Consider the following 23,164-nt stretch of genomic DNA (forward strand, 5'->3'; position numbering starts at 1 on the left):
TAAAAATACCCAATAACAATATCATACCTAGGCCCTTGAATAACGACGGCGGTGCCAGTTTCATGGTGACTGTAGCCTCTGGCCTTAGCTGCAGTGATCATGGCGTTCCTAGCGCGCTCACAGAAGGCAGGCCGCATCGGTAAGTGACACACACCCTTGGGACCACCTTCTGTACGGTCGTAGAACGTGCATTTACGACCCCAGGTTCTGCAAAAGGAGAAAATTATGAGGTTAAAGAAAGAGTTTTGCAGTGGTAGATATTTTGGCTTCTTAAATTAATATATGTAATATGTTTGACAGTCACAGATAGGGTTAAGGATATGCTACCGTAAGTGCGGGTCTGCGGACGGCGAGCAAAGGTACCTAACTCGCTACCCGACCAGGACCAGACTGGTGCGTGTAGCGCGTCGCATTCCGCGGTGCCTCAAAGACCTATCAGGCCATTACAGATAGGGCTGATGCCAGATTCGGAGCTGCGGACTACCTAGAGGGTTTACCGAGGATCGGGCTCGAAATGCAGGAACAGGAACGGGGTGGTTAAGAGAGTTTCAGTCAGTAAGAGTGACACTCTGTCTTGCTCGCCCAAGGCAAATTTATCCAATGATTCTCCCATCATTGGATGACTAGGACGAAGGGTTTAAGTTTCCTTTAAAGAATAGAATCTCACCTATCAATAAAATCGTTCAATATGACGAGGTCGCCCGGCTTGTACTCCTCCACCAGCGAGCCGGTGGCGGTGGTCGCCAGGACGTGTGTGCAGCCCACCTGCTTCAGAGCCCAGATGTTGGCGCGGTAGTTCACGTCGCTGGAAGAAGATTGGATAGTGACAATAAGGATATTTTTAAGCCTTTGTCGGTCAATAGAAAGAAAACTGTTGAAAGTTTTTAAACTGACATGGTCACTAATACTATTATTAGAACTTATGACGGGATATTTACCTTGTTTACCATGTTCAGTTAATCCGTGATCATGGCGCTTGCAACAGTGCCGAAATATCGGAAACTCATCGAAATGAATAAACATGGTAAATATCCCGTCATAAGTTCTAATAATAAAACTGTTGAAGGCAAATCCTCCGATAATCACGCGTCGGTCACTTGAAACCTCCATAGCTTTTAACTTGAAATGTAGAAGGGATTGCTCTATAATATTTATTACATAATGATATGTATAGCTCTAACTGCCAGCGGCTTCACCCGCGTTCCCGTGGGAAAATAAGTATCCCATCACCTAAGTCAGTTCATACCCTGTCTGTACCAGATTTCAATAGAAACTAACAACGAAAATTTGGTTTGAACGATGAGATATCATTATTAGTTTTTATGGAAATAAAACATTAAAGAAAATAACCGCAAATAGCGCTGTTTTCTGATTTCTACAAACACTGAGGATAAAGATAAAGTTATATAATAACTTTCCTTATCTATGTCATTCTACTTGCTGCTACGGTAACCCTTTATGGGCGAGTCCGACTCGCACTTGGCCGGTTTTATTATAACGTAATATGCTACAACAATATTTTCCTAAATATGAGATAAAAATAATAATGTAGTCAGGGAGTCGCAGGCTCTTAGTCTATATAGGCTCATTGTGATTGGTGACTACTCCACATAATAATGACATAGCTAAGTATGTACCTACTTTGATTACAGTCGATAGGCTTCAAAATCGTATTCAAAAGTCTACTTTCTAAGTAATTATAACATTATAAGACAGCATACGAGCTGGAATGGAACTCATACATTTCTTTAACCGATAATGAACCTTATCCCATTACTATACAGTTCAAAATTCATTAACGAATCTTCTAGTCTAAAGATTACTGATCTTTAGCTCTTTACATCCTTACCTCGGTTGGAATTGATGTTTCCTCCCGTGCCTGGCTAGCAGTACACAGGGCACTCCTTTAATCTGCCCCTCAATCAACACATCGGACGGCTTGCCAAACGGCGTCGTCACATCCTTCTCGATTTGATTCTCGAACAGTGTGGGGTCATCGAACCCTGAGCCGCCAATAATTCCGATCTGTGTCAAATTAATTTGTGACAATTTTAAATGTAGTATAAGGAGTGTGGCAGAATGAAAGATAGATCAATCTTTGTTTTTGTCTGCCTAATTTTATGACTAATTTTTTTAAACCACTTATTTGAAATTGGAATGGCCAGGATTTTTTTTATTGAAAAATCCGGTTAACTAGCACTCGGATTACTTGATGGTAAGCAATCGCCGCCGCCCATAGGCACTTAAAACACCAAAGAGGTTACAAGTGCGTTGCCGGTCTTTTGGGGGTTAGGAATTTAAGGGTTGTTGGGGAATCAAGGATTGGGAAGATGGGGAAGGATTTTTCCTTATTTTAACTGACACTATGTAGTAGAGACAAAATGTATAGTACCTACTATCGTTATATCTAAAGGGAAATGTACTTATCATGTCAGTATTCCATTAATTCAGATATTACTGTAACTCAACGTCACGCCTTTTATAAACGAAGGGGTAGGCAGAGGTGCACATTACAGCACATAATGCCGCTGTACAACGTACACTCACTTTTCACCATTTGTGTTATAAGTCCCATGTAATAGGAACTAAGCCTAATGCTGTAACTGTGTGGTAATAAAAGAAAATATAAATAAAAGAGTTACACAGTTGTGCTGAAATAATTTATTTATACATCTACAGTCAACAATACTATACAAGACATTTAACTTTTTAACAAACATACATTCTGAGCCCCTGACACCAGTTGCATTTCTGCCATAGAGAACTTATTTATTTATTTTTATTTTAATTACATTTCATTTACTTGTTGTAAAACACAATGATTTATTATTATCAATTAACAGTATATCTGTATAAAAATACTTGTAAAATCTTTAACAATTTATTCTCCATAATTTTATTTTTATCTGTCCATAGCTAGGTACTAGGGGAACAGGAATGCATAGAGGGCTGTTGAAAGGCTAAAATAAATGCAAAGCTCCAAATCCATTTAACACTATTTCCCATCTAAACCTTGCTGGAATTTGATCTCTTTCGTAGTTTCATGAGCTTTCTGTAACGCCTGTGCAATTTCGAAGAATTTCTTTGCTTCCTCAGCATTTTGTTCTACACCGTCCCCTCGTTTATACATCATACTGACATTCGCACAAGCATACATATGACCGAGTTCACAAGCCTTCTTTGCGAATTGAAATGCTTGTTTTTTGTCTGATTTTATTATGTATTCTATGTTTTTGTTTTTCTCTGGGTTGTGTGGATTGAATTCTGCTACGTTCTTTGGTACGCCGGTCAGGTACATTCCGAAGAGGTAGTGGCATGCCATCGGATCATTTTGGTCGCAGCTTTTCTTGAGGTAGTTGTAACCTAAAAGTAAAAATAAATCTTTAGTAAAATTATGTAATATTATAATGCATTCAAAGTCAAAGTCAGAATTATTTATTTCAAATAGAATAGGAAGGCACTTTTAAGTGACAAAGCAAATATTACAATATAAAGAAAAACAAAATGTCTGTCTATCGGTCAGATCTCTAGTGAAGCTATTCAGTTTTCTCATTTCATTTCAGTTTATTACTATGAAAACTGTCTAGACAACAATGGCCACAAAAAATTAACATAGAACCTTGAATGGAAATATTCTGATAAGAAATAATATTTTTTCAAATAAAAACAAAAGATGATTAACTATAGTAATTAGTATTAGCTGATTAATTATGAAATTTATAGGAAAATTACATCATTTCAATAACAATTATCCGGGAAAAGAGCCATTTATAAGTCCTGGAACTTTCTGTGTCTAGTTGTTGTATGGGAAATAGATATGATATTATGCATGTATAAACGAAAGAGGTATGTAAGATTCGTAGCAATTGGCGTTCCATTGTCTGCCTTCCGCAATGGGAGACAGGTGTGAGGTTATGTATGCATGTATAAGTGAAGTTATTACCTTTAGGCACGTCTCGAGGTATGGTCACGCCGGGTCCGGTAGCTGTGAGCAGCAGACCAGCGTGTAAGCACGCTCCAGGCTCATTGTATTCACATCCCTTCTCAAAGTACTTCAAAGCTTCAACATGATCACCTTTCTCCCTCCCTCGCCCCACAAGTGTGTAGTTCCCAATCTTCAGACATGATTTCCCAAATTTATAATCCAAACAATTACTTTTAAACACTTTCGCTGCCTTATCATAGTCCTTTTTTATAGCCTCCAAGTAATCTCCTAGAAGATGACATACTTCTGGCTTCTGCTCTTTGTAACACCCAAACCGGTACTCAATCCCGAGATTTTCAATGTACTCCTTCACTTCTTCTTCTTGTTTTAAGTCATAAGCCATCGTAATTTCGTAATTTTAAGATAGCGACATACGAGACGAGTAAGTGAGGTTAGATAACAATTTCGGAAATGTCAAAGTCAAACTGATTAGTTTATCAATTTATAAACAAACTTGTTAACATACTTTTAAATTAAATTATTAATTTTAAGTCTTGATTATTTGTACGTCGGTTTCAATAATTATTTTAAATTTATTTATTAGATAGTCACTTTATTATTTACATAAACATTGTTTTAAATTGCTACAAAATGCTGATCATGTATTTACCTTTATTTTAGGGGAATCGCCCATAGCTGCGGAGTTTAATTCGCGTGGATATTAAGAATATGTAACAGTTATCATAAAGTGTGGCGGAGCACAGAGCCGGCGATAAGACGTCCAATCAAGTTTATTAATGTAAATAACACAGTAACTTCCTACTGACGACAAAGATTATTACTACAGTGTAAAAATTTCGATGTGAAACTAAACGTTTAATTACTTTTCCATATAGAATATGCTTTTGAGTGTTAAAATTATATAAACAAATAAATTCATCAATATTTTCTTATTAGTACTTCTGAATAATTAAGATTTCAACTTCAATAGATAATAGTAAATTGCCTTTTGCATTTCTAATAATTAAACGTTAAACCTGTCAAAATTTAGGCCACATGAACAGCTGATCAGTTAACCCGTAAGTGGTAGTGGTGACATTGTTAACATGAAAAAACTAAGCGGAACTTCTAAAGATTTACAAATAATAAATTTCAAAAAATTTATGATACATAACAACAATATTTGTAATAGAATTCTGGTTATTGACAAGATGTTTGATAATTTTCAAGAATACGATTAAGAAGTTTTTGCACTTGTGTTGGTTGACAGTTAGGTACCATAACAGCAGTGAAAGGGTTAAGTCAAAAGCAAGAGTCAAAAAGTTATCTTGTAATCTTTGTTTTTTGTCATCACGTTGATTTTGATTTCCCGAGGTTGTGCGGGTTCAACAGTTCGTAGGAGCGGTCACATTTTATTGATAAAACATACAATCTTCAGTGAAAATGGAAGACAACGGGGAATTATTTACAACTCGCATGAGAAAAGCGACGAGAAAGATACACAACATTAGTGATGCCTTGGTGAACGCGAAGTTCGCTCTTTGTAAGTTATACAGTATTTATTTTTATTTAAGCTTTGTTTCAATATAAGTATAAGTATCTCTATACATTGTACGTTTGATATATCTGTGCATTATTTTTGTCACGTCATTATCCCTTTGTGTGAAAATGTACGCTGTTGTCGATTGCCGGCAAAAGTTGAATATTTTCTTATCTTACTGTATTGTAATATGGGTGATGTATGAACCATCTCGATTATGTACATTGTACATAATTATTTGTCTTAAAACTTATTAATGTCAAAAATTATGAGTGACTGTATTGTATTGATAAGATGTCCAAAACTTACGTATTCATTTCAAAATGATGAATGATTGTATTGTGTTGATATGAAAGAAAAGGTTGTTGGCAATGTGAGCAGAGAAGAGAAAATATTTCTCTATCTCTCTGGGTGCCATTCTGGAGATTAGGTGTGATAGAAATATCTATCTACCCTCTGCCACTTCTAGGGGATTTGTTTTAATATTGGAAATGGGTTGTCATTTGACTGTTATCTCGCCTGGTGAGCATGCAAAGAATTTCTCTTCTCCTGCCTTGGGTGAGACAAGAGGTAGTGTCAGACTGTAACTGACTGAAAACCATCCCATTTCTCCTCCTGCTTTTCGAGCCAGAGCCCCAGGAATCCACTAGGCAGTCTGCAGCTCCAGGAAAATCTTGGTGTACTATGATCAACATGAGACCCAATGTATTTCTATTGTATCTCATATACTGGCAGTCAAGTGGTTAAAAGGAGTGCCATAGCATTATGAACCTTATTTTGAATTACATAAATTCTCTAATACTATTGTCTTTCTTCCAGCATTACGAGATGAAGAAGTTTGGGGCGGTGGTCTGTTCATATTCTACCATGTATTTGGTTTCCTTGAAGATGCTAAAGCCAGGCTGAACATGGCAGACTTTGACAAGCTGTTTGTTAATAAGGTTCTATACAGGTTTGTTAATTACTGCCGATTTTATTTTATGAGGTCATAATGGGGTTTCTTAAGGGTCAGCAAAGCGCATGTAATACCCCAAGTGTTGCAAGCATTCATAGGCCACGGTAACCACTTACCATCAGGGGCCTTAGTCTGCTATTACAATTGTGTCAGAATGGTCGATCATTGAGCAGTGCGAGAGGGACGGAGCTATACAACCTTCATTCTGACAATATTGTAATAGCAGACTAAGGCCCCAGGTGGGCTACGTGCTCGATTGCCATTGTCATGTTATACAAATATTTTGAAGAAAATTCGAATGAAATTATTGCCTATTGTTTTCATGTATCTACACAAAAGTTTACTAAATTGTTTGAAGTTATAAGTCTTTGACTGCCAATAGAGAACTGTTGAAGGCAAATCCTCCGCTAATGTTGGTCACCGGTGACCACCACGGCATTCAATGTGTTAAATATATTGTAGTATTTCTTTGTACTACAATAATTAAATCTCTCAATTAATGAAGAACAAAAATATTAAAATATGGAACTAACGTAATATTCTTCCAAACATTTCAGAAAGAAAGCCTTCGAAGATGACTTAACACATTACTTGGGCGAGAACTGGAGGTCCATACCCAAGGCGATGGCTCTAGAGAACTACATAGAACATCTACAGGAGCTAGAGAGGTCCAACCCGAGGCTACTGATGGCATATGTGTACCACTTGTACTTGGGACTCCTCAGCGGTGGACAGATTCTGGCTAAGAAACGGAAGATGTTTGGCGATGGTAAATACTTTTTTAAATTACGAAAATGTTTTAGTTCTAAGTTCCTGTCTGTCCACTCGAACGGAGCAGAGAAATGGAGAAATATTGGACAAATAGCCAATAGGATTATTAGTCCTTATATCTTAATTCATTATTCTTAAAGGGGCCTCCGGTAACCTCACTCACACAGCAAAGCACAATGCAAGCATTGCTCCACGTCGGTTTTCTGAGGCTGTGGTATCACTTCAGGCGAGTCATAGTCCATTCGTACCGAAGCATGGCTCTCCCACACTTAAAATACAATTATCAATGAAGACTAGACTTCATTAATAATTGTATTTTACTACTAACTGTATTTTGGCTACTAAAAATTAAACAAATTAAGTAAACTAAGCTAGACATAGACTGAACTTTACTTAAATTAACCAGACATCAAAGCAAATATCTAATCAAGTATTCTTTCATTTCAGAAAACGCCAAAACAGAAACATACACAGATAAAGTAACAGATTTCAGTGGAACGGACATAGCACAACTAAAGAAGGATTTCAGACAAGCCATGAATGAGATAGCAGATAAAATGACTGAGGAAGAAAAGGACGCATTCATTGAGGAGAGCAATCAGGTGTTTGTGATGAACAATTTGATCGTCAACTCCGTTGGAGGGCAAAACAAAGTTCTGTATAATATGTTGTATAAATTCTCAGCTGTTGTACTCATTGTGGCTGGTGTTGTTACGGCTTATAAAATGTATAAGTAAATTGTGCCAAAGATTGTATAAAATCAAATTATAATAATGAGAGTTATCGCGCCTTAAATTGACAATCGCTGGTGGGAATTAAGGTCTCTTCCCCATGAAGGTAAACGTCCATAGGCCCGCATCGTACGTATCGTACGCATTCCGTATGACGTCATCATTACGCTTCGCATGTAGGCATTGCGGTCCGTACGATGCGGATCAGTGGACGCAGTTGTATGAGTTTCTATACAAGACAAACTAAAATCCGTTGCCTGCGATGCGTACGATGCGGGCCTGTGGACGCGTACCTTAAATTTATTTCCTAATATCATTTCATTAGTCATTGAAAATGGTTATTTCCACTCTTTCGATCGTCAACAGTGTTGACAAAATGATGTTATAGAGCGGGAATAACTCATTTAAAATTTTAACAACGAAAATTATTATTGGTCAATGCGAACCTTTGTGCAATCACCATCTAGTGCGCAGGAACGGTAACTCTTATTATGATAGCACTTCCAGTTTTGTTATAGCAGAGATGTTTTGTTGTTATTTATTTTAAAAATTTAAATATTATGAGAATGGTAGTTTTAATTATGAAGGATAAGAAATGTATGGTCAATACAATCATTGGATTGCTATCGGTCGCTATGTTGTGAATTTGTTTCATTGATTTTCAACCTTATGGTTCTGTAATAAAATTGAAAATCTATTGATTAGAAGATTTAGCTAACGATTTCCAGGTCTGGTTCTAAACTTTTAGTAGATTTTGTCACAATTTATGTATACTGGACACACCTTTGTCATGTAATAAGAGAGAATATTTTTAAAAGAAATAATGCAGTGCGTTTTCTTTTCTTACAAACAAGTCATATCGTACTTTAATATCTCTGTCTATATTACGTGTATAACTAAGAATATATTTGAAATAGACTTTAAAATAAGATTTATGATTATTAAATTGATTATTGTACTTAGTATGATGTCGATAAAATGTCTCTATATCCAAGATTTTAAGACTTATGTAGTTAGAAATAAAGGTGTTTATTATAAAATGTGTTTTTTTTGGTGTCAAAGAAAATCGAACCTTCATCCCATTGGATAGAATTGCTTTTTCCCCAATCCACTTAAAATTTTTAAAATATTTAGAAATCTGGAGATCGTATTAAAAAGTTAGGACATTTGATTACCTCCTATAGGTACGGAGTAAACATATTTTCTATTTGAAGGACGGACGGGGTGAAAATAACCATAGGTTGGATGTGGCCTTTTACATTGGTCTGGTTCTAGTCGGGCGGTGAGCTACCCTTGCTCGCCTAACAGACCCGCTCTTACGGTGTCCGGAGATCGTCACGCGATCCCCGACACCCGGAGTGTCTCTTGTAACAGCTGGGGCGTGAGGAGGTTCGTTCCTCACGCGCCCCGCCTCCTCTTTAGCTAGCATAACTGCTTTGCAGAAGGAGGAGACGGCATCCCAGTCCCGCTCGCCCCGCATGGCCGTCGCTGACCACATCCCTAAGGATACGGCTGCTTAACTCCATGCGGGGCACACCGCTACTGTATGCTCCACCGTGTCCTTTTTTTTTTGAGGGGAAAAATCAACCAAACGCTTCTCCGCCTTGGGCGAGGCGAGAGGGAGTGTCAGACTCTTACTGACGAAAAACCACCCCGTTCCTACTCCTGCTTTTCGAGCCGGAGCCCCGGTAAACCCACTAGGTAGTCCGCAGCTCTGGGGTAGTCCGCAGCTTCGCCGTGTCCTCCAAGCTCAGTTTAGCTTAGCTTAGCTTTTCCATCGTTTTTCATTTTCAACTATACATGTTGAGAAAAATGTGGCGAAAGTTGAACACTATATTTTTTGAAGTCGGTAAAAAAGGTGTAAGGTAAGAAATAATATAACCAGAAATAATTTATAAAAATATTTTATTAAATGTCAAACTTATTTGTAATCAAATAATATGTACACATGAATCCTTTTCTATATTTCTACATAGTCACTGTAAACTCTATTTTTAAGTAAATAAGGTTCATAATAACTTGCACTTTGTTTGAACTTGTTCTTACGAATACAAATACATATTTTATTTAAAAACTATTAATTCATTAAATAAAAGAATATTCAATTTACTAAAGAAGATACTTTTTAGATAAAAAATATCACAATTTATTACCAGTAATAATAGGTACACAATTTTGAGCCCTATTCATTACACTATTGAGTTCAATTTTGTACTTTACGACAGTTTTTTTGAGAATAAATTACATTCAATGCAAAAGCTTAGGAACTAAACTCCATACTAAATATTGATAGACTATTTCACAAATCATTTCTATAATTATGCCAACCGATTTTGACTTCTATTGCATAAGTATACAAGTCTTAATATTGCCTGCAGAAACATTCCAATATTTGTACCTAAGCAAATAAAGTTCAAAATCGGTTAACAATTACAGACAAAATTCACTGAAAAGTCTACCTTACATTGGTTTACTTAGAGTATAATTTAGATTGGGATCCTGACATTATTCTATAGTACTATGGTACTTATCATCTGAAAGAAGGCAGGGTGGGTGGTTCCATCGCCATGTCGATCAGCTCATCGATGTCATCGGAGTTGAAGAATGAAAGCTCCAACTGTGGGTAGAGAAAAGTAATTAGAACATTATGTAGCAATTTACATAATTAACAACATGTCATGAAAATCTATACAAGGTGTAAACGGAGAGCTTCCAGTTGCGTAAGTCAATAGGCGTTGGTATAAACGGGTATTATTTTCAAAAGAATAAGGTTTGTTGAACAATGATTATTTTATGTAATAATAGTTGTAATCAACTTCTTAAGGTCGACGTTGCATGAATAAAACGATAACAATAACGATTAAAATTATAAAGGCAAAAAAAGAAAATTGCGATTTTTAGGAGCGTTCCGTTTACATCCTGTATATGTACATAAAATAAAGTTGTGTTAGTTACATTATTTTTAACTCAAGAAGGGTTAAATCGATTTGGTGGAAAATAAGTATGGAGGTGCTTAGAACCAGGAGATATACGTAGGATTCTTCTCATCCAAGGATTCCTCGAAAATCTTACGGGATAGGGAAAAAACGGAATGGCAGAAGCTAGTATTCAATAAATAATACTTTGTCTGGGAATTGAACCCGAGCCCTCTTAGCAGCCACACTTCCGAGAAAATACAATTAATTATTTTAAGTTAAAAAATCCTATTCAACTGTAATTTAATTAATAAAATTTTTAGTTACGGGAAGACTGTTATCATATTACAAAGTCCAGACTCATACGTTATTTATCACACAATGTTAGAATTAGATAATAAATTGATGTTGACCCGACCTCTAATGTTATCAATCTAATGTTCCACGTTTTGAATTAAGTGCTCATTGTGTGTCACTAAACTAGACTATAAGGATGCTTTTCTACGAGCGATATCTCAGAAATTAGGCACTTTTGTACCAGTTGTATCACAGGCTAAATTTTGTAGGAAAGAGTTTGATTGTTTGAACGCCTTAATTTCCGGAAAAACTGGTCCGATTTAAATATTTTTTCTTGTGTTGGATAGTGCATTTATCTAGGAAGGCTTAACGTTATTAAACATTACGCTATGACCAATAGGAGCCGAGCAGCGGGTGAAACCGCACACAAGTAGTTAGTAATCTATATAATATAAAAAACTCGCGTTTTCCTTCCTGACGCTATAACTCCAGAACGCACGAATCGATATTCATGGTTTTGCATTCGTTGGAAAGGTCTCGGGCTGCGTGAGGTTCAAAGCAAAAAAAAAAATCAGTAAAATTTCAAGAAAAACGCGGGAAAACAGGGAAAATCATTGGTGGCGAAACGGAGTTCGCCGGGTTTTGCTAGTCTATATACATAACTAGCTGACCTGGCTAATTTAGTACCGTCTAAAAAAATTTTTTCACCTTTAAGACCTGCCCTGGACTTAGAAAATTAGCTAAATCAGTCCAGCCATTTTCGAGTTTTAGCGAGATTAACGAACAAAATTGATTTTTATATATAGAGATACACCCCCCCTGGTGTGTATCTCGTCTGGGGACGGGGCTATGAAGGTTGTATAGCTCCGTCCCTCTCGCACTGCTCAGTGATCGATCATTCTGACACAATTGTAATAGCAGACTAAGGCCCCAGTCTCTGCGTATCAGCGCACATTCCCTTTTCAATCCTTGTCACTATATCTAAGTAAGTTAGTAACCTATATACAAAAGCTATACACACCAGTCTCTGCGTATCAGCGCAGGGCCTGCAGACGAGTCGTCCGTCGCTGCACTCGCAGCGCGGCGGCGCCTGGCAGCGCGGCGCGGACAGCGCGGCCCGCGACCCCACCACGCTGCTGAACCGACGCGCCGTCGGACGGTCGCCTTGTAACTTCGCGCCCGCGAATATTGTGCCTGCGGGGAGAGGATTATTTTAAATGAAATGAGTTAATTTTTTCTGTAAATACGCTACAAAAAACAGTTATAAAGATCAAAAATTATTAAAAAAAATCTAGATGAGGTTTGCATTGTAGGTTACAACTCTGATAGGTATAAATCTTTTTTAGGGGGGAGGGGGGAAACGTTTTTGAATGGCCCTTTCCGCCCTGAACATGACAGTATAAAACACAGGTAAAAACTAACTAAAACTTTAATTAACAATCTATAATATCAATCACGTCACGCCTTTTATGTAGATAGAGGTGCACATTACGGTATGTAATGCCGCTATACAACTTTTCACCATAAGTCCCATGTAATAGGGGGTGGGCCTATTGCCATATACTGGACACAATTCCAGCCTTCGTGCAACTACTGAGAAATTTTCGTTTAACCGAAAAAAAGCCCAGCAATACTTTGTCCTCAGACTTCGTGCTACTACTAAGAAATTCTCGAAAAACTGGAAAAAGCAAAGTAATACTTTGCCGGACTCTGGAATAGAACCTGAGACCTCTTGTCCGGCAGTTGCGCTTGCGACCACTCGACCAACGATACAGCCTACACTAAAATAAACTAATTTAAATAAATATCTACAATACAGTACCGTTAGTCTCCATAGCCAATGAGGTGCAGAGTCCGAGTTTCTCCTTGGGCAGTTTGACTTGCTTCCTCAGCGCCGAGTCTCCCACCAGCCGTTCGTAGTCCTTGTTCGTGTACGCTAGCGTGTTGTCCACGCCTGGGGGAAGGGGTAGTATGGGTTTTAATATAGGGGACATGTGTATCAAACATCTTCAAATGATTTTGAGTCTTAATTCCAATATAGTAAAGTGGAAAAATCATTAATTTTAGTCAGAGGTGCATTTATTGTAGTCACTGAAAACGTTTATATAATGTATGTGGGAATTTAATTAAACTGCGAATAGGAGAGTCATCACTATCATCATCATCAGCATCTTCTAGTATACTGCTGAATATAGGCCTCTTCATCTAACTACGTTTGCCTAGAGGCGGTCTCCACTCTCGAACACGTATACCCCAACGGTCATCGGTAGCCATGACACTATGGTTCTTTTAAATTAGTTTTTCGATTTATATAGAATGGATTCAGGTGTTACTTTGCGGAAATTCACGCTACACTAATAATAGATAGATAAATATTAAGTTTTTATTCCGCATGTAGATGCATTTTCAACAGCGTGCATCACATTGTAATTTTTCAATTAAAAAGATACTCTTAAAATAACTTGTTACAGCGTGTTGTTTAGTTTCCCTACGTTAATATTTCATAGAATATCCTTTTACCCATCAAAATAATGGTAAAAATAACTCACCGAACAGGTACTTGGCTGCCCTCTTCTTGGACAGCATGAAGTCGTCGTCCATCAGGATGTGCAGCGTCACCGAGCTTTCCATCAGGTTGTGGTAGATTGTGGAGTAGTCCAGCTGAATAAATAAAATAGCATATTATAAAATACATACCTAACAATCTCGTGTGTTACTACTAGTATTACTCTTTTATACTGTAAAATATTCAAGGCATTTTGATATAACGCATTAAGCCCACCATTGTATGGTTACATAAATAAAAAATATATGCCTTGCTTCGGCTCGACCGGAATGATCGGCCTCACAGAAAAACGGCGTGAAACAACCAAAGTGTCGTGTTTTGATGTGTGAGTCAGGTCCAATTTCTCCCCCATCCCCCATCCCCAATCTTTAAGACAAGCCATATGAAACTTTTCTAGTGTTGTGAGCGCCGATTTCTTACCATCAGGTGATCTGTTTGTTCGACTACTATTCCACCCACCCATAAAATAAATGTAGGTAACTAATTCTCTCCCCTCAAAAAAATGTGGGGATGATATCATCCAACGCATTTTCCCGTCTTGGACGAAACGAGAGGGAGTGTCAGACTCTTACTAACTAAAAACCACCCCATTCCTACTCTTGCTTTTCGAGCTGGAACCCCGGTAACCTACTAAGCAGTCTGCAGCTTTGGCTCACCCCTCAAAACTAGGCTTGAATTTAATTCATCTTATTTAAATTTTAAACCTATAATGAACTTACCCTCATAAAAGTAGAGTCACATTTAGAGCAAGGCATGAGTATGAATGTCTTGGGCACGGCGGCGCGGAACGGGAGCGTCGTGGCGAAGCTCAGCGCCGCGAACATGTCCGCCTTGCGGGTGCGGTTGCCGCGGACCAGGTCGGCTTTGTCTGCGAGGGACATGTTACTTTATTGTCGTGTGGGGAGAGTTGATTTTTGTTTGTGTTAAGGTTGATTTGTTTGTGTAAGGGAAATGTGACTTTATCGTTTTGTGTGTAGGTTTTAAAAAATAGAGGAGCTTAGCTTTAATTATAAAAACTGACTGATGATACGTGAATAAATAGTTACTTTTAACATCTTAAGAAGTCTCTGGATCCTTCTTATACTTAATGTCTTTCCTCTCACAAAATTTTTATATTTGATAATATTTATTTTATAATTCTTAAATTAAAAATTTCTTAAAATTAAGTATTCAAAATTATAATTATTTGTTATTCAATATCCATCCCATCAATTGCTAAGCAAGATATCAACAGTCGATCGCGATCGTCTGGTAAACATTGTTGAAATATGTATAATATCATCTTTTATTTAATACTCAGACTACATCCCTTATAAACAAGTAATTACTCACCAATAATAAAGCTGTCTAGATGCAGCGACACCTCGATGGGATTAGTGAACACTTTGTTGTTGACATACAACGCGCGGGGCCGGCGGTACACGCCGCTACCGCCGAAACCTACGATCGCGTACCTGGGGACAAGGTAAAGGAATGTAGACTTAATTATAGGTGTATTAAAGCTCAGTTTGCAATAAAATTAATGTGCAACAAAGAACTTAACAAAATATAAGTATTTTATAATAATAGTTTTATAGTAATAGGTTCATAATTAAAAACCCAGTAGAGACTGATGCCTGATCCGGAGCAGTGCACAACGTAACAGGTTACTAGGGCTCCGGTTCGAAAAGCAGGAGTAGGAACGGGGTGGTTTTTAGTCAATAAGAGTCTGACATTCCCTCTCGCCTCACCCAAGGCAGGGAGGACTCATTGGATGACCCCCCTCCCCTTAAAAAGGTTGAACGGGGTGGTATTTAGTCAGTAAGAGTCTGACATTCCCTCTCGCCTCACCCAAGGCAGGGAGAACTCATTGGATGATCCCCGCCCCTCAAAAAAAAGGTTGAACGGGGTGGTTTTTAGTCAGTAAGAGTCTGACACTCCCTCTCGCCTCACTTAAGGCGGGGAGAACTCATTGGATGATCCCCCCCAAAAAAAAGGTTGAACGGGGTGGTTTTTAGTCAGTAAGAGTCTGACACTCCCTCTCGCCTCACCCAAGGCGGGAGAAGTCATTAGATGATACCCCCCCCCCCCTAAAAAGGTTCACAATTAAAAAGTCCACTCACCTATTGTCAGAGAACCCGTTAGCTTGTAGTTTAATATCGAAGGCTTCAACAAAGAGGTCCATGTTCTTGCTCTTGCGCAGATTCTTGTTACAATACTGGGCCTCCACTATGATGACTACATCGGTGGAGTTGGGTATGTATTGCAGGATGTGGAAGCCACCTTCTTCTATAACATCGCCTTGTGGAGTCGTACATCTGTGGGGGAAATTGGTCGTTATTTGTGGGGTGGTAAAGGTGATTGTTGTGTGCGGAGTTTTGTTGGTATGTAAGTAAGGTTTTATTTTAGGAAAAGTATTTAAAGTTCTTTTGGGTGAGTGGTTTATTGTTGAAAATGTTTGATTTCAAAAATGTTGTCTGTAACCTTATTATGAGTTTGCTTTACGTTTAAAGTAATCGAAACGAGAGCGCGTTCGGCGTTCTGATTGGCCGGCTCGAATAAATCAACCAATCAGAGCGTCGAACGCGCTCTCGTTTCAATTATATCAGATTCGTATTTGAACTCTATCCAAAAGTTGTCTGTAAGAAATCGCCTTGTGCGATAAGACCGCCCATTGTACACTATGCTTATTTATGTTGTCCTATGTGTTTATGTGGTGTACAATAAAGTATTAATAAATAAATAAATAAAATATAATGTACTTACTGATGGCAATGGTCGGGCATGTGCGTGGGAACATGTTCGTGTAGACAGAGTTCCTTGTACGCGCTGGCCAGTGCGCATGCGTCGCCGCCCGACATACACTCGCTGTACAGCGGGAGGGATGGGATCTAGGGGAGCAAAAAAAAGTAAAGAAGTTTAGTTTAATTAAAATCAACATCATCATATCATTTCACTATTATTTGAAAAAAAAAGTAGCAAGGATTGAGGCAAGGACTATGAATAACAAAAAACCGTATTGAAACCGTTCTGTAAGGCTACGTTTCATAAAAAACAACCATCCGAACTGAGCACCTCCTTTTTTGAAGTCGGTAAAAATACTTTATCATTTATTGGTGAAAACTATAAACATTCTAGAACATTTTAAGTGTATCACGTTCCCACACGTCCGCTTCTCATGCATAAAATGCGGGTTCGAAACCTACTAATGTAACTTTTCTAAGATTATTTAGACACCACTGACAAACGGTGAAAGAAAACATCGTGAGGAAACCTGAGCTTATAATGTCTAATTATAAGTTTGAAATCACCAACCCGCATGCTTAATCCTTCTCTGTGCGAGAAGAGAGAGGCCTTTGGTCAGCAGTGGCCACTTATAGGCTGTTGATGTATGTACGTTCAAACAATCAGACAAAGAGAACTTCCTTTTTACCCGACTGCCAAGGAAGGGTTATGTTTTTCGCGCGTATCTTGTATGTATGAGCCTAATATTCTTTATTACCTCATTTCTTCGAAACGGCTTGATGGATTTCGACAATCAGGGTATCGTTGGATTCGTCTTAATTACCCAAGTGTTCTTAGATATGTGACGTAAAACAAAAACCAACATGGCGGCCGTGAGGCGCCCTAGATAGGAGTCCAAAAAAAAATTTTTTTTTTATTTGCTACAATATGGGTATCAAATTAAAGAGCTCATCATGAGGATTCCAAAATGGTATATCACTGACATATAGAAAAAAATACTATGTGCAATTATGTTCTTTATTATCCAAACTAAATACTCGTATAGGTACTACGCGACGCGATTGACTAGCGGTTTCTGAACTGTCGTTTCGTGTCGCGGGTGAAATCTTGAGAAACACATAGCCGTATTATAACTAACTAAAAAGTGTTAAATAAAAATAAATAAATTAAAAAAATTAAAAACCCGACTGCATAAAAAACACTTTAAATAAAAACTGAAAAGTAAAAAACAAGCTTAGTCTAAAAGTGTAGATAGCAATGCTATTACCACAAAATTAAATAATTTCATAATCAATACACAAAAAATAATAATCTTATGCGAAACATAATTGAGTGTAACAGTCGGGACCCATTAAATAAACTACGATCATAATATAATAAGACTAAAATCATTCAATATGGGTCCCGACTGTTGCACTCAATTATGTTTCGCATAAGATTATTATTTTTTGTGTATTGATTATGAAATTATTTAATTTTGTGGTAATAGCATTGCTATCTACACTTTTAGACTAAGCTTGTTTTTTACTTTTCAGTTTTTATTTAAAGTGTTTTTTATGCAGTCGGGTTTTTTAATTTTTTTAATTTATTTATTTTTATTTTAATATATTAGTATCAAATAAACAAAAAAAATACTTACAACAGAAAAACACGGGTTCAAAGGCGACACTTTATTCTGGAAGAACTTCTCGCACTGCGTGTCGTTCTTGAGGTCCTTGTTCTCAATAGTGGTGGGGGTGGGGGCGGGCACGATGTTCCACGCGTGGCCCAGTGTGGACACGGATGTGGTGAACGTGTTGTTGGGCAGTAGAAGGTCGTCGTATTGCTCGTTGTTGTACGTGCCCAGAAGGCCGCCGAGAGTCGCGTAGAACCAACCTGTGGGAGGAATACAGTTATAAAAATTTTGTTAATTAAATATTAAACAAACATACAATTTCATATGCACATGACACACCCAGACCCGAAACCACAATTTGTGGATTAGAATTAGACCCACTACACGTTGCACGGCAGCCAGTTGCCCAGCTACTACACTAACCGTGCAGTTGAATTACTCAAACGCCACTCAATTTAAAGACGCTCTTAATAATGACAAATAATATTTTTTTGTGCAAATACAAGATAAAATTGATTAAAATTGAGTAGCATTGTCATTATTCGGGCGTAATTGTCAAGTGAGAGTGATTTGGGAACATCAATTTGCTCATCCATAGTTAAACTATGAATCTTCTTATTTAGATAAGACAGATTTGCCATAATCTCCAAATTGGAGATCGCAGTCTAATGCGACGTCTTGCTCGAGCGATTAGAAGCGAACGCGAAATGATCAGACGTGTCACTGCCACACTTTTGATACCCGCGTGAAGAGTAGCGGTGCTAAAATAGTCACACTACAGGTATAATACAGACCTGAAACCTGCAGTTTACAAGTGTGGAAGACGAGGTTGCACTGTATGTCGAGTCCGTTGTATCCTTGCACGGAGAGCGAGTCCGTCTGTCTGTCCACCACCACTCCGTCCACGTACGCCGGCAGACTCAGCACTGATTGGCCTATTGATACCTCCTGTAAATAGAGAATTGGAATGTTAATGCTCAGAAGTAAGTAAAAGTGTTAAAAGATTTTAATATGCTGTCTTTATTTACGTAAACTATTCGTGTGACACTCGACTAGTTTCAAGCTGCAACGGGGTTCATAAAAAATATTTTTATGCGAGTTAGCCGTAAATTTTACTGCGTTTGTATAAGTACTATTTATTGCTGAGGAATTCATAATAATCTTGAAAAAATCACAAAATGACGACCAACCCTGGAAAAGAACCCAACACCGTCGGCAGTCACATTTGCGACGGACTAACAAGGCAGTAAATTTTTCGAAACAACAAACCCAATTCCCTTCCAATCTTCGCAATCCTCAATTCCCCAACCACCCCTTAAATTCCTAACTCCCAAAATGCCGGCAATGCACTTGTAACGCCTCTGGTGTTTCAAGTGTCCAAGGGCGGCAGCGATTGCTTACCATCAGGTGATCCGTAAGCTCATTTACCGGCTTATTCCATAAAAATAAAGTTATCGTAGTTGTATTAAGGCTATATCAAATCATCACTAGGTCATGTTTTCGACCATAAATAAATCAAAACTTTTTTCTTAAAAGAGTAACGATGGAGTTTCTTGCTCGTTCTTCTCCATTCGAAGCTACACTTTGGAACGAGCACCTAGCTTCACTGACAGACAGACTGACGGACAATTCAATTTGACGTTTCAAAAGTGCCTTATTTAGAATTAATTGAAATAAATGCTTTGACTTTGACTTCAGAAACTCCTCACCTCCTTATACAAATCGATATGTATGAGACTCCTCCTGGTCAGCAGCACGAGGTTGTACCGTCCCTGCTCGTTGCTCTCCATGAGCACGGTGAAGTTGTCCTGCCGGTAGTCGCGATATATAAAAATAAACACCCACTCACCTCCTTATACAAGTCGATATGTATGAGACTCCTCCTCGTCAGCAGCACGAGGTTGTACCGTCCCTGCTCGTTGCTCTCCATGAGCACGGTGAAGTTGTCCTGCCGGTAGTCGCGATATATAAAAATAAACACCCACTCACCTCCTTATACAAGTCGATATGTATGAGACTCCTCCTCGTCAGCAGCACGAGGTTGTACCGTCCCTGCTCGTTGCTCTCCATGAGCACGGTGAAGTTGTCCTGCCGGTAGTCGCGATATATAAAAATAAACACCCACTCACCTCCTTATACAAGTCGATATGTATGAGACTCCTCCTGGTGAGCAGTACGAGGTTGTACCGTCCCTGCTCGTTGCTCTCCATGAGCACGGTGAAGTTGTCCTGCCGGTAGTCGCGGGTCAACAGGAACGTGCCCGCCTCCGATATCGTGAACACGCGCTTGTCGAATGTTACTAGCGTACCTTGGCCCGTCATCATTGCCATTCCTGGGAAGGGTATTTAGAATAAAAAAACTGACTTCAAAAACTAAAAACTAAAAAAAAAGGTGAAAATTAAAAAGCAAAAAATAACATGTCTGCTATTTGACATGAAAAACTAATAACGTCATAACGCATTATTTCATAGAAAATTCATGGAAAATATCGTTTTTGACGAAAACATTATTGATTTTGACTAGTAGGAAACTAGCCTATTTGTATCATATTCCATACATACATAATTCTAAACTTCAAGATATTATCATCATCAAGAGAAAACCACGATATGGTATACACCTTTTCCCCGAGTCAGGAAACAAACCCAAAACCCCACATTTGACGATTTAACTGTACCCTTATTACGAGTTTGTTTTACGTTCAATGATTTCGAAACGAGAGTGCGTTAGGCGCTCTTATTGGATGGGCCATTCGAGCCGGCTAATCAGAGCGTCAAACGCGCTCTCGTTTCGAACATAACCCTTTTTTTTTTTTTTTTTTTGGGAAAGTCATCCAATGGGCGAGGGGTGTCAGACTCTTACTGACCAAAAACTACCCCGTTTCTTCTCCTTTTTTTGAGCCGAAGCCCTGGTAAGCCCGCTAGGTGGTTCGCAGCTCCGGATTAGGTATCAGCCCATCAAGCCCTACCGGACTCCATCTGTGGTGGTTTGATGGCTCTTTGGCGTGCTAAGGGTACTGGGATCACTAAAACTACTCACCAGCAAAAGGCGGCATCAAGTTATCGAAGTCCATATAAGGCCTGATGTCGTAGTAGAAGGACCAGATACTCTTGTTGGTGTTGAGCCACTCGTCCATGAAGTCCTTCACGGCGCGGTACTCCGATATCTCAGTGAAGTCCGGCGTGCGGTTGAACGCGTGCCATGACATCGGTAGCTTCTGTTCTAAGAGAATGGCACCGACGCGGGGATCGAATATGAAGTTCGTTTTTGGTGTGCGATGTCTGAAAGAGGTAGGTGTGATGATAAAATGGGTGTTTAATTTCTTACAAGTTATGAATTGGTATATTCACAATATCTGATTAAGTTGGTGTTAGCGCACTGACATTTTGTATGGAAAGTCATGTTACCGATATATTTTGTATGGAAAGTCGACGTCGCTGTTGCGATTACTTGATTAATGAAGTGTTCAAATTTAAATGATTTTTGTTTAAAAATATAAATAGAAATAGTATAGAAATTCATCAAAACTGAAAGAGTTTAAGAAATTAGGACTAAACTCTTAAGCAGATTCTAAGACCTAATGAAACGCGAAAACATCTTCGTTCAATTAAACGATCAAAGGGGTATAATAATGTGTCAAAAATCAGGACAGAAAACTTTCCATATAAAGTTCATCTCCTTAGATCTTTCGAATCTTCGTTATTTTTTTATATAAACATTGCACATGACTCCTAGACCCGAAACAACAATTTATGGATCAAACAAAGAGTTGTACCGTGCACTCGCTACACGTTGCACGGAAACCACTGGCCCAACCGTACAGTCAAAAACTATTAGGTAACAATCACAATAAAAGTAAACTTACAGTTCTTCATACTGCAGCGCAGTCTTGGACATGTCAGTGAGCTTGGCGTACAGAATCTCCCCGACGGTCTCCAGCGCCTCGCCGATCAGGAAGTAGTCGTACCACCACTTCAGACGTACGTACGCTTCTTGGTACTGTAGGAAAGAGATAGCACATAATTATGTATTTGCGTTTCAGTTTATTACAAGCTGAATAAAAATATTGTTTGCCTTAATTGTAACATGAAATCAAAAAGTAACGGAATCTGTGACATAACGGACGGACGGACGTGAATTTTTGAAATCTTATGTAGCAGAGGGCCAGCCTATTGCAATATGGGCTCAATTCTTAACTCCATTTTCCACTGAGGAATTATAAAATTTTGAAAAAAGGAAAGTCTAATATAGTATTGGCAAACCCAGAAATCGAATCCGAGACCGACAATATTTACTTTGACGTTCAAAAGTGCCTTCCTGGTCTGTTTGAAATAAATACTTTTGACGTTGACTTTGATCGTTTTACTTGGTAGATGTACTTGCATTCAAGCAACTAGGTAGTCAAAAATTTTTGTATTTATAATTCGGAAAGACAAGCATAAGTACCAATTAATCAATCAATCAACTTCCAACCTACTCACTAACAAAATAGAGTGCAAAATCCTGCCTTCTCCCTAACGTAGACGACCATTCAAGCAACTAGGGAGTCAAATCTTTCATTCTTTCATAACTCACAAACAACACAAAACAATCATAAGCCCCAAACAATCAATCAATCAACTTCCAACCCAATCCCAAACAAAATAAAGTACAAAATCCCACCTTCTCTCTAACGTAGACGACCTGTTTGGTCTTCAAGAAGTTCTCCCAAGCGTTCCTGAACTCCGCATACAGCTGTGTGAACTCATCTTTGAATGGAATGTACTTCTCTATCTTAGTCCACACGAAGTTGAATAGTTTCTTGCTATATTTCTTTATGTTCGTTATCAAGTCGTTGTTCATTAGGTCCTTGTAGATGCTGGAAAATGAGAGTTATTGTTTAGAGGGTATGGTTGAGTTTGCAATGGGTCGTGAAAAAATGTTGAAAAGAAATGGATGGACAAGACGGTTTTGTCACTGAAATTTTCACAAAACTTTTGAGAAACAACTTTATACAGTTTTTTGGACTTTTAATTTTAAATTATTACGAGAATTTAATACCATAACTTTGCTTTACTCTGGAATCGAACCTGGTTTAAGCATTTGGGTTCTCAAGATCAATGATTAAAAAATATTTTCTTTTTCT

The 23,164-nt window shown here is 38.2% G+C and overlaps 3 protein-coding genes across 4 annotated transcripts in view; 1 reads left to right on the forward strand and 2 right to left on the reverse strand.

The window, feature by feature from the left end:
* The window catches only part of LOC118269290 (S-methyl-5'-thioadenosine phosphorylase), a 9,333-nt gene extending 4,549 nt beyond the window's left edge, over nt 1-4,784 (reverse strand). Inside the window, exons 1-5 of one of the 2 annotated variants that reach the window (XM_050698452.1) lie at nt 3,944-4,457; nt 3,140-3,363; nt 1,850-2,025; nt 668-805; nt 28-207 (exon numbers count right to left, since the gene is read on the reverse strand). In XM_050698452.1, coding sequence (XP_050554409.1) covers nt 28-207; nt 668-805; nt 1,850-2,025; nt 3,140-3,363; nt 3,944-4,328 — 1,103 coding nt within the window. In that variant the 5' untranslated portion in view covers nt 4,329-4,457. Of the gene's footprint in view, nt 1-27; nt 208-667; nt 806-1,849; nt 2,026-3,139; nt 3,364-3,943; nt 4,458-4,595 lie in introns of those variants that run through there. The other variant, XM_050698451.1, reaches the window with a different exon arrangement.
* A 406-nt stretch (nt 4,785-5,190) lies between these two features.
* On the forward strand, nt 5,191-8,636 carry LOC118279239 (heme oxygenase 1). Its single transcript, XM_050698454.1, has 4 exons — nt 5,191-5,468; nt 6,285-6,417; nt 6,978-7,189; nt 7,639-8,636. Exons 1-4 carry the CDS (start codon nt 5,369-5,371, stop codon nt 7,926-7,928), a joined length of 735 nt encoding a protein of 244 aa, XP_050554411.1. The 5' UTR covers nt 5,191-5,368; the 3' UTR covers nt 7,929-8,636.
* Nucleotides 8,637-9,810: 1,174 nt separating this feature from the next.
* The window catches only part of LOC118269291 (uncharacterized), a gene marked incomplete at its 5' end in the record, with an annotated part of 72,832 nt that continues 59,478 nt past the window's right edge, over nt 9,811-23,164 (reverse strand). The window contains 14 exons of the mRNA XM_050698229.1: nt 9,811-10,539; nt 12,156-12,328; nt 12,957-13,088; nt 13,684-13,795; nt 14,420-14,568; nt 15,033-15,154; nt 15,803-15,997; nt 16,446-16,570; nt 18,064-18,299; nt 18,834-18,987; nt 20,169-20,371; nt 21,079-21,320; nt 21,905-22,038; nt 22,702-22,897. Of these exons, the coding sequence (XP_050554186.1) occupies nt 10,453-10,539; nt 12,156-12,328; nt 12,957-13,088; nt 13,684-13,795; nt 14,420-14,568; nt 15,033-15,154; nt 15,803-15,997; nt 16,446-16,570; nt 18,064-18,299; nt 18,834-18,987; nt 20,169-20,371; nt 21,079-21,320; nt 21,905-22,038; nt 22,702-22,897 (2,260 nt within the window). The remainder of the gene's footprint in view (nt 10,540-12,155; nt 12,329-12,956; nt 13,089-13,683; nt 13,796-14,419; nt 14,569-15,032; nt 15,155-15,802; nt 15,998-16,445; nt 16,571-18,063; nt 18,300-18,833; nt 18,988-20,168; nt 20,372-21,078; nt 21,321-21,904; nt 22,039-22,701; nt 22,898-23,164) is intronic.

The sequence above is a fragment of the Spodoptera frugiperda genome, chromosome 14 (genome assembly GCF_023101765.2).
Source record: "Spodoptera frugiperda isolate SF20-4 chromosome 14, AGI-APGP_CSIRO_Sfru_2.0, whole genome shotgun sequence".
In the NCBI taxonomy this organism is placed as follows: domain Eukaryota; kingdom Metazoa; phylum Arthropoda; class Insecta; order Lepidoptera; family Noctuidae; genus Spodoptera; species Spodoptera frugiperda.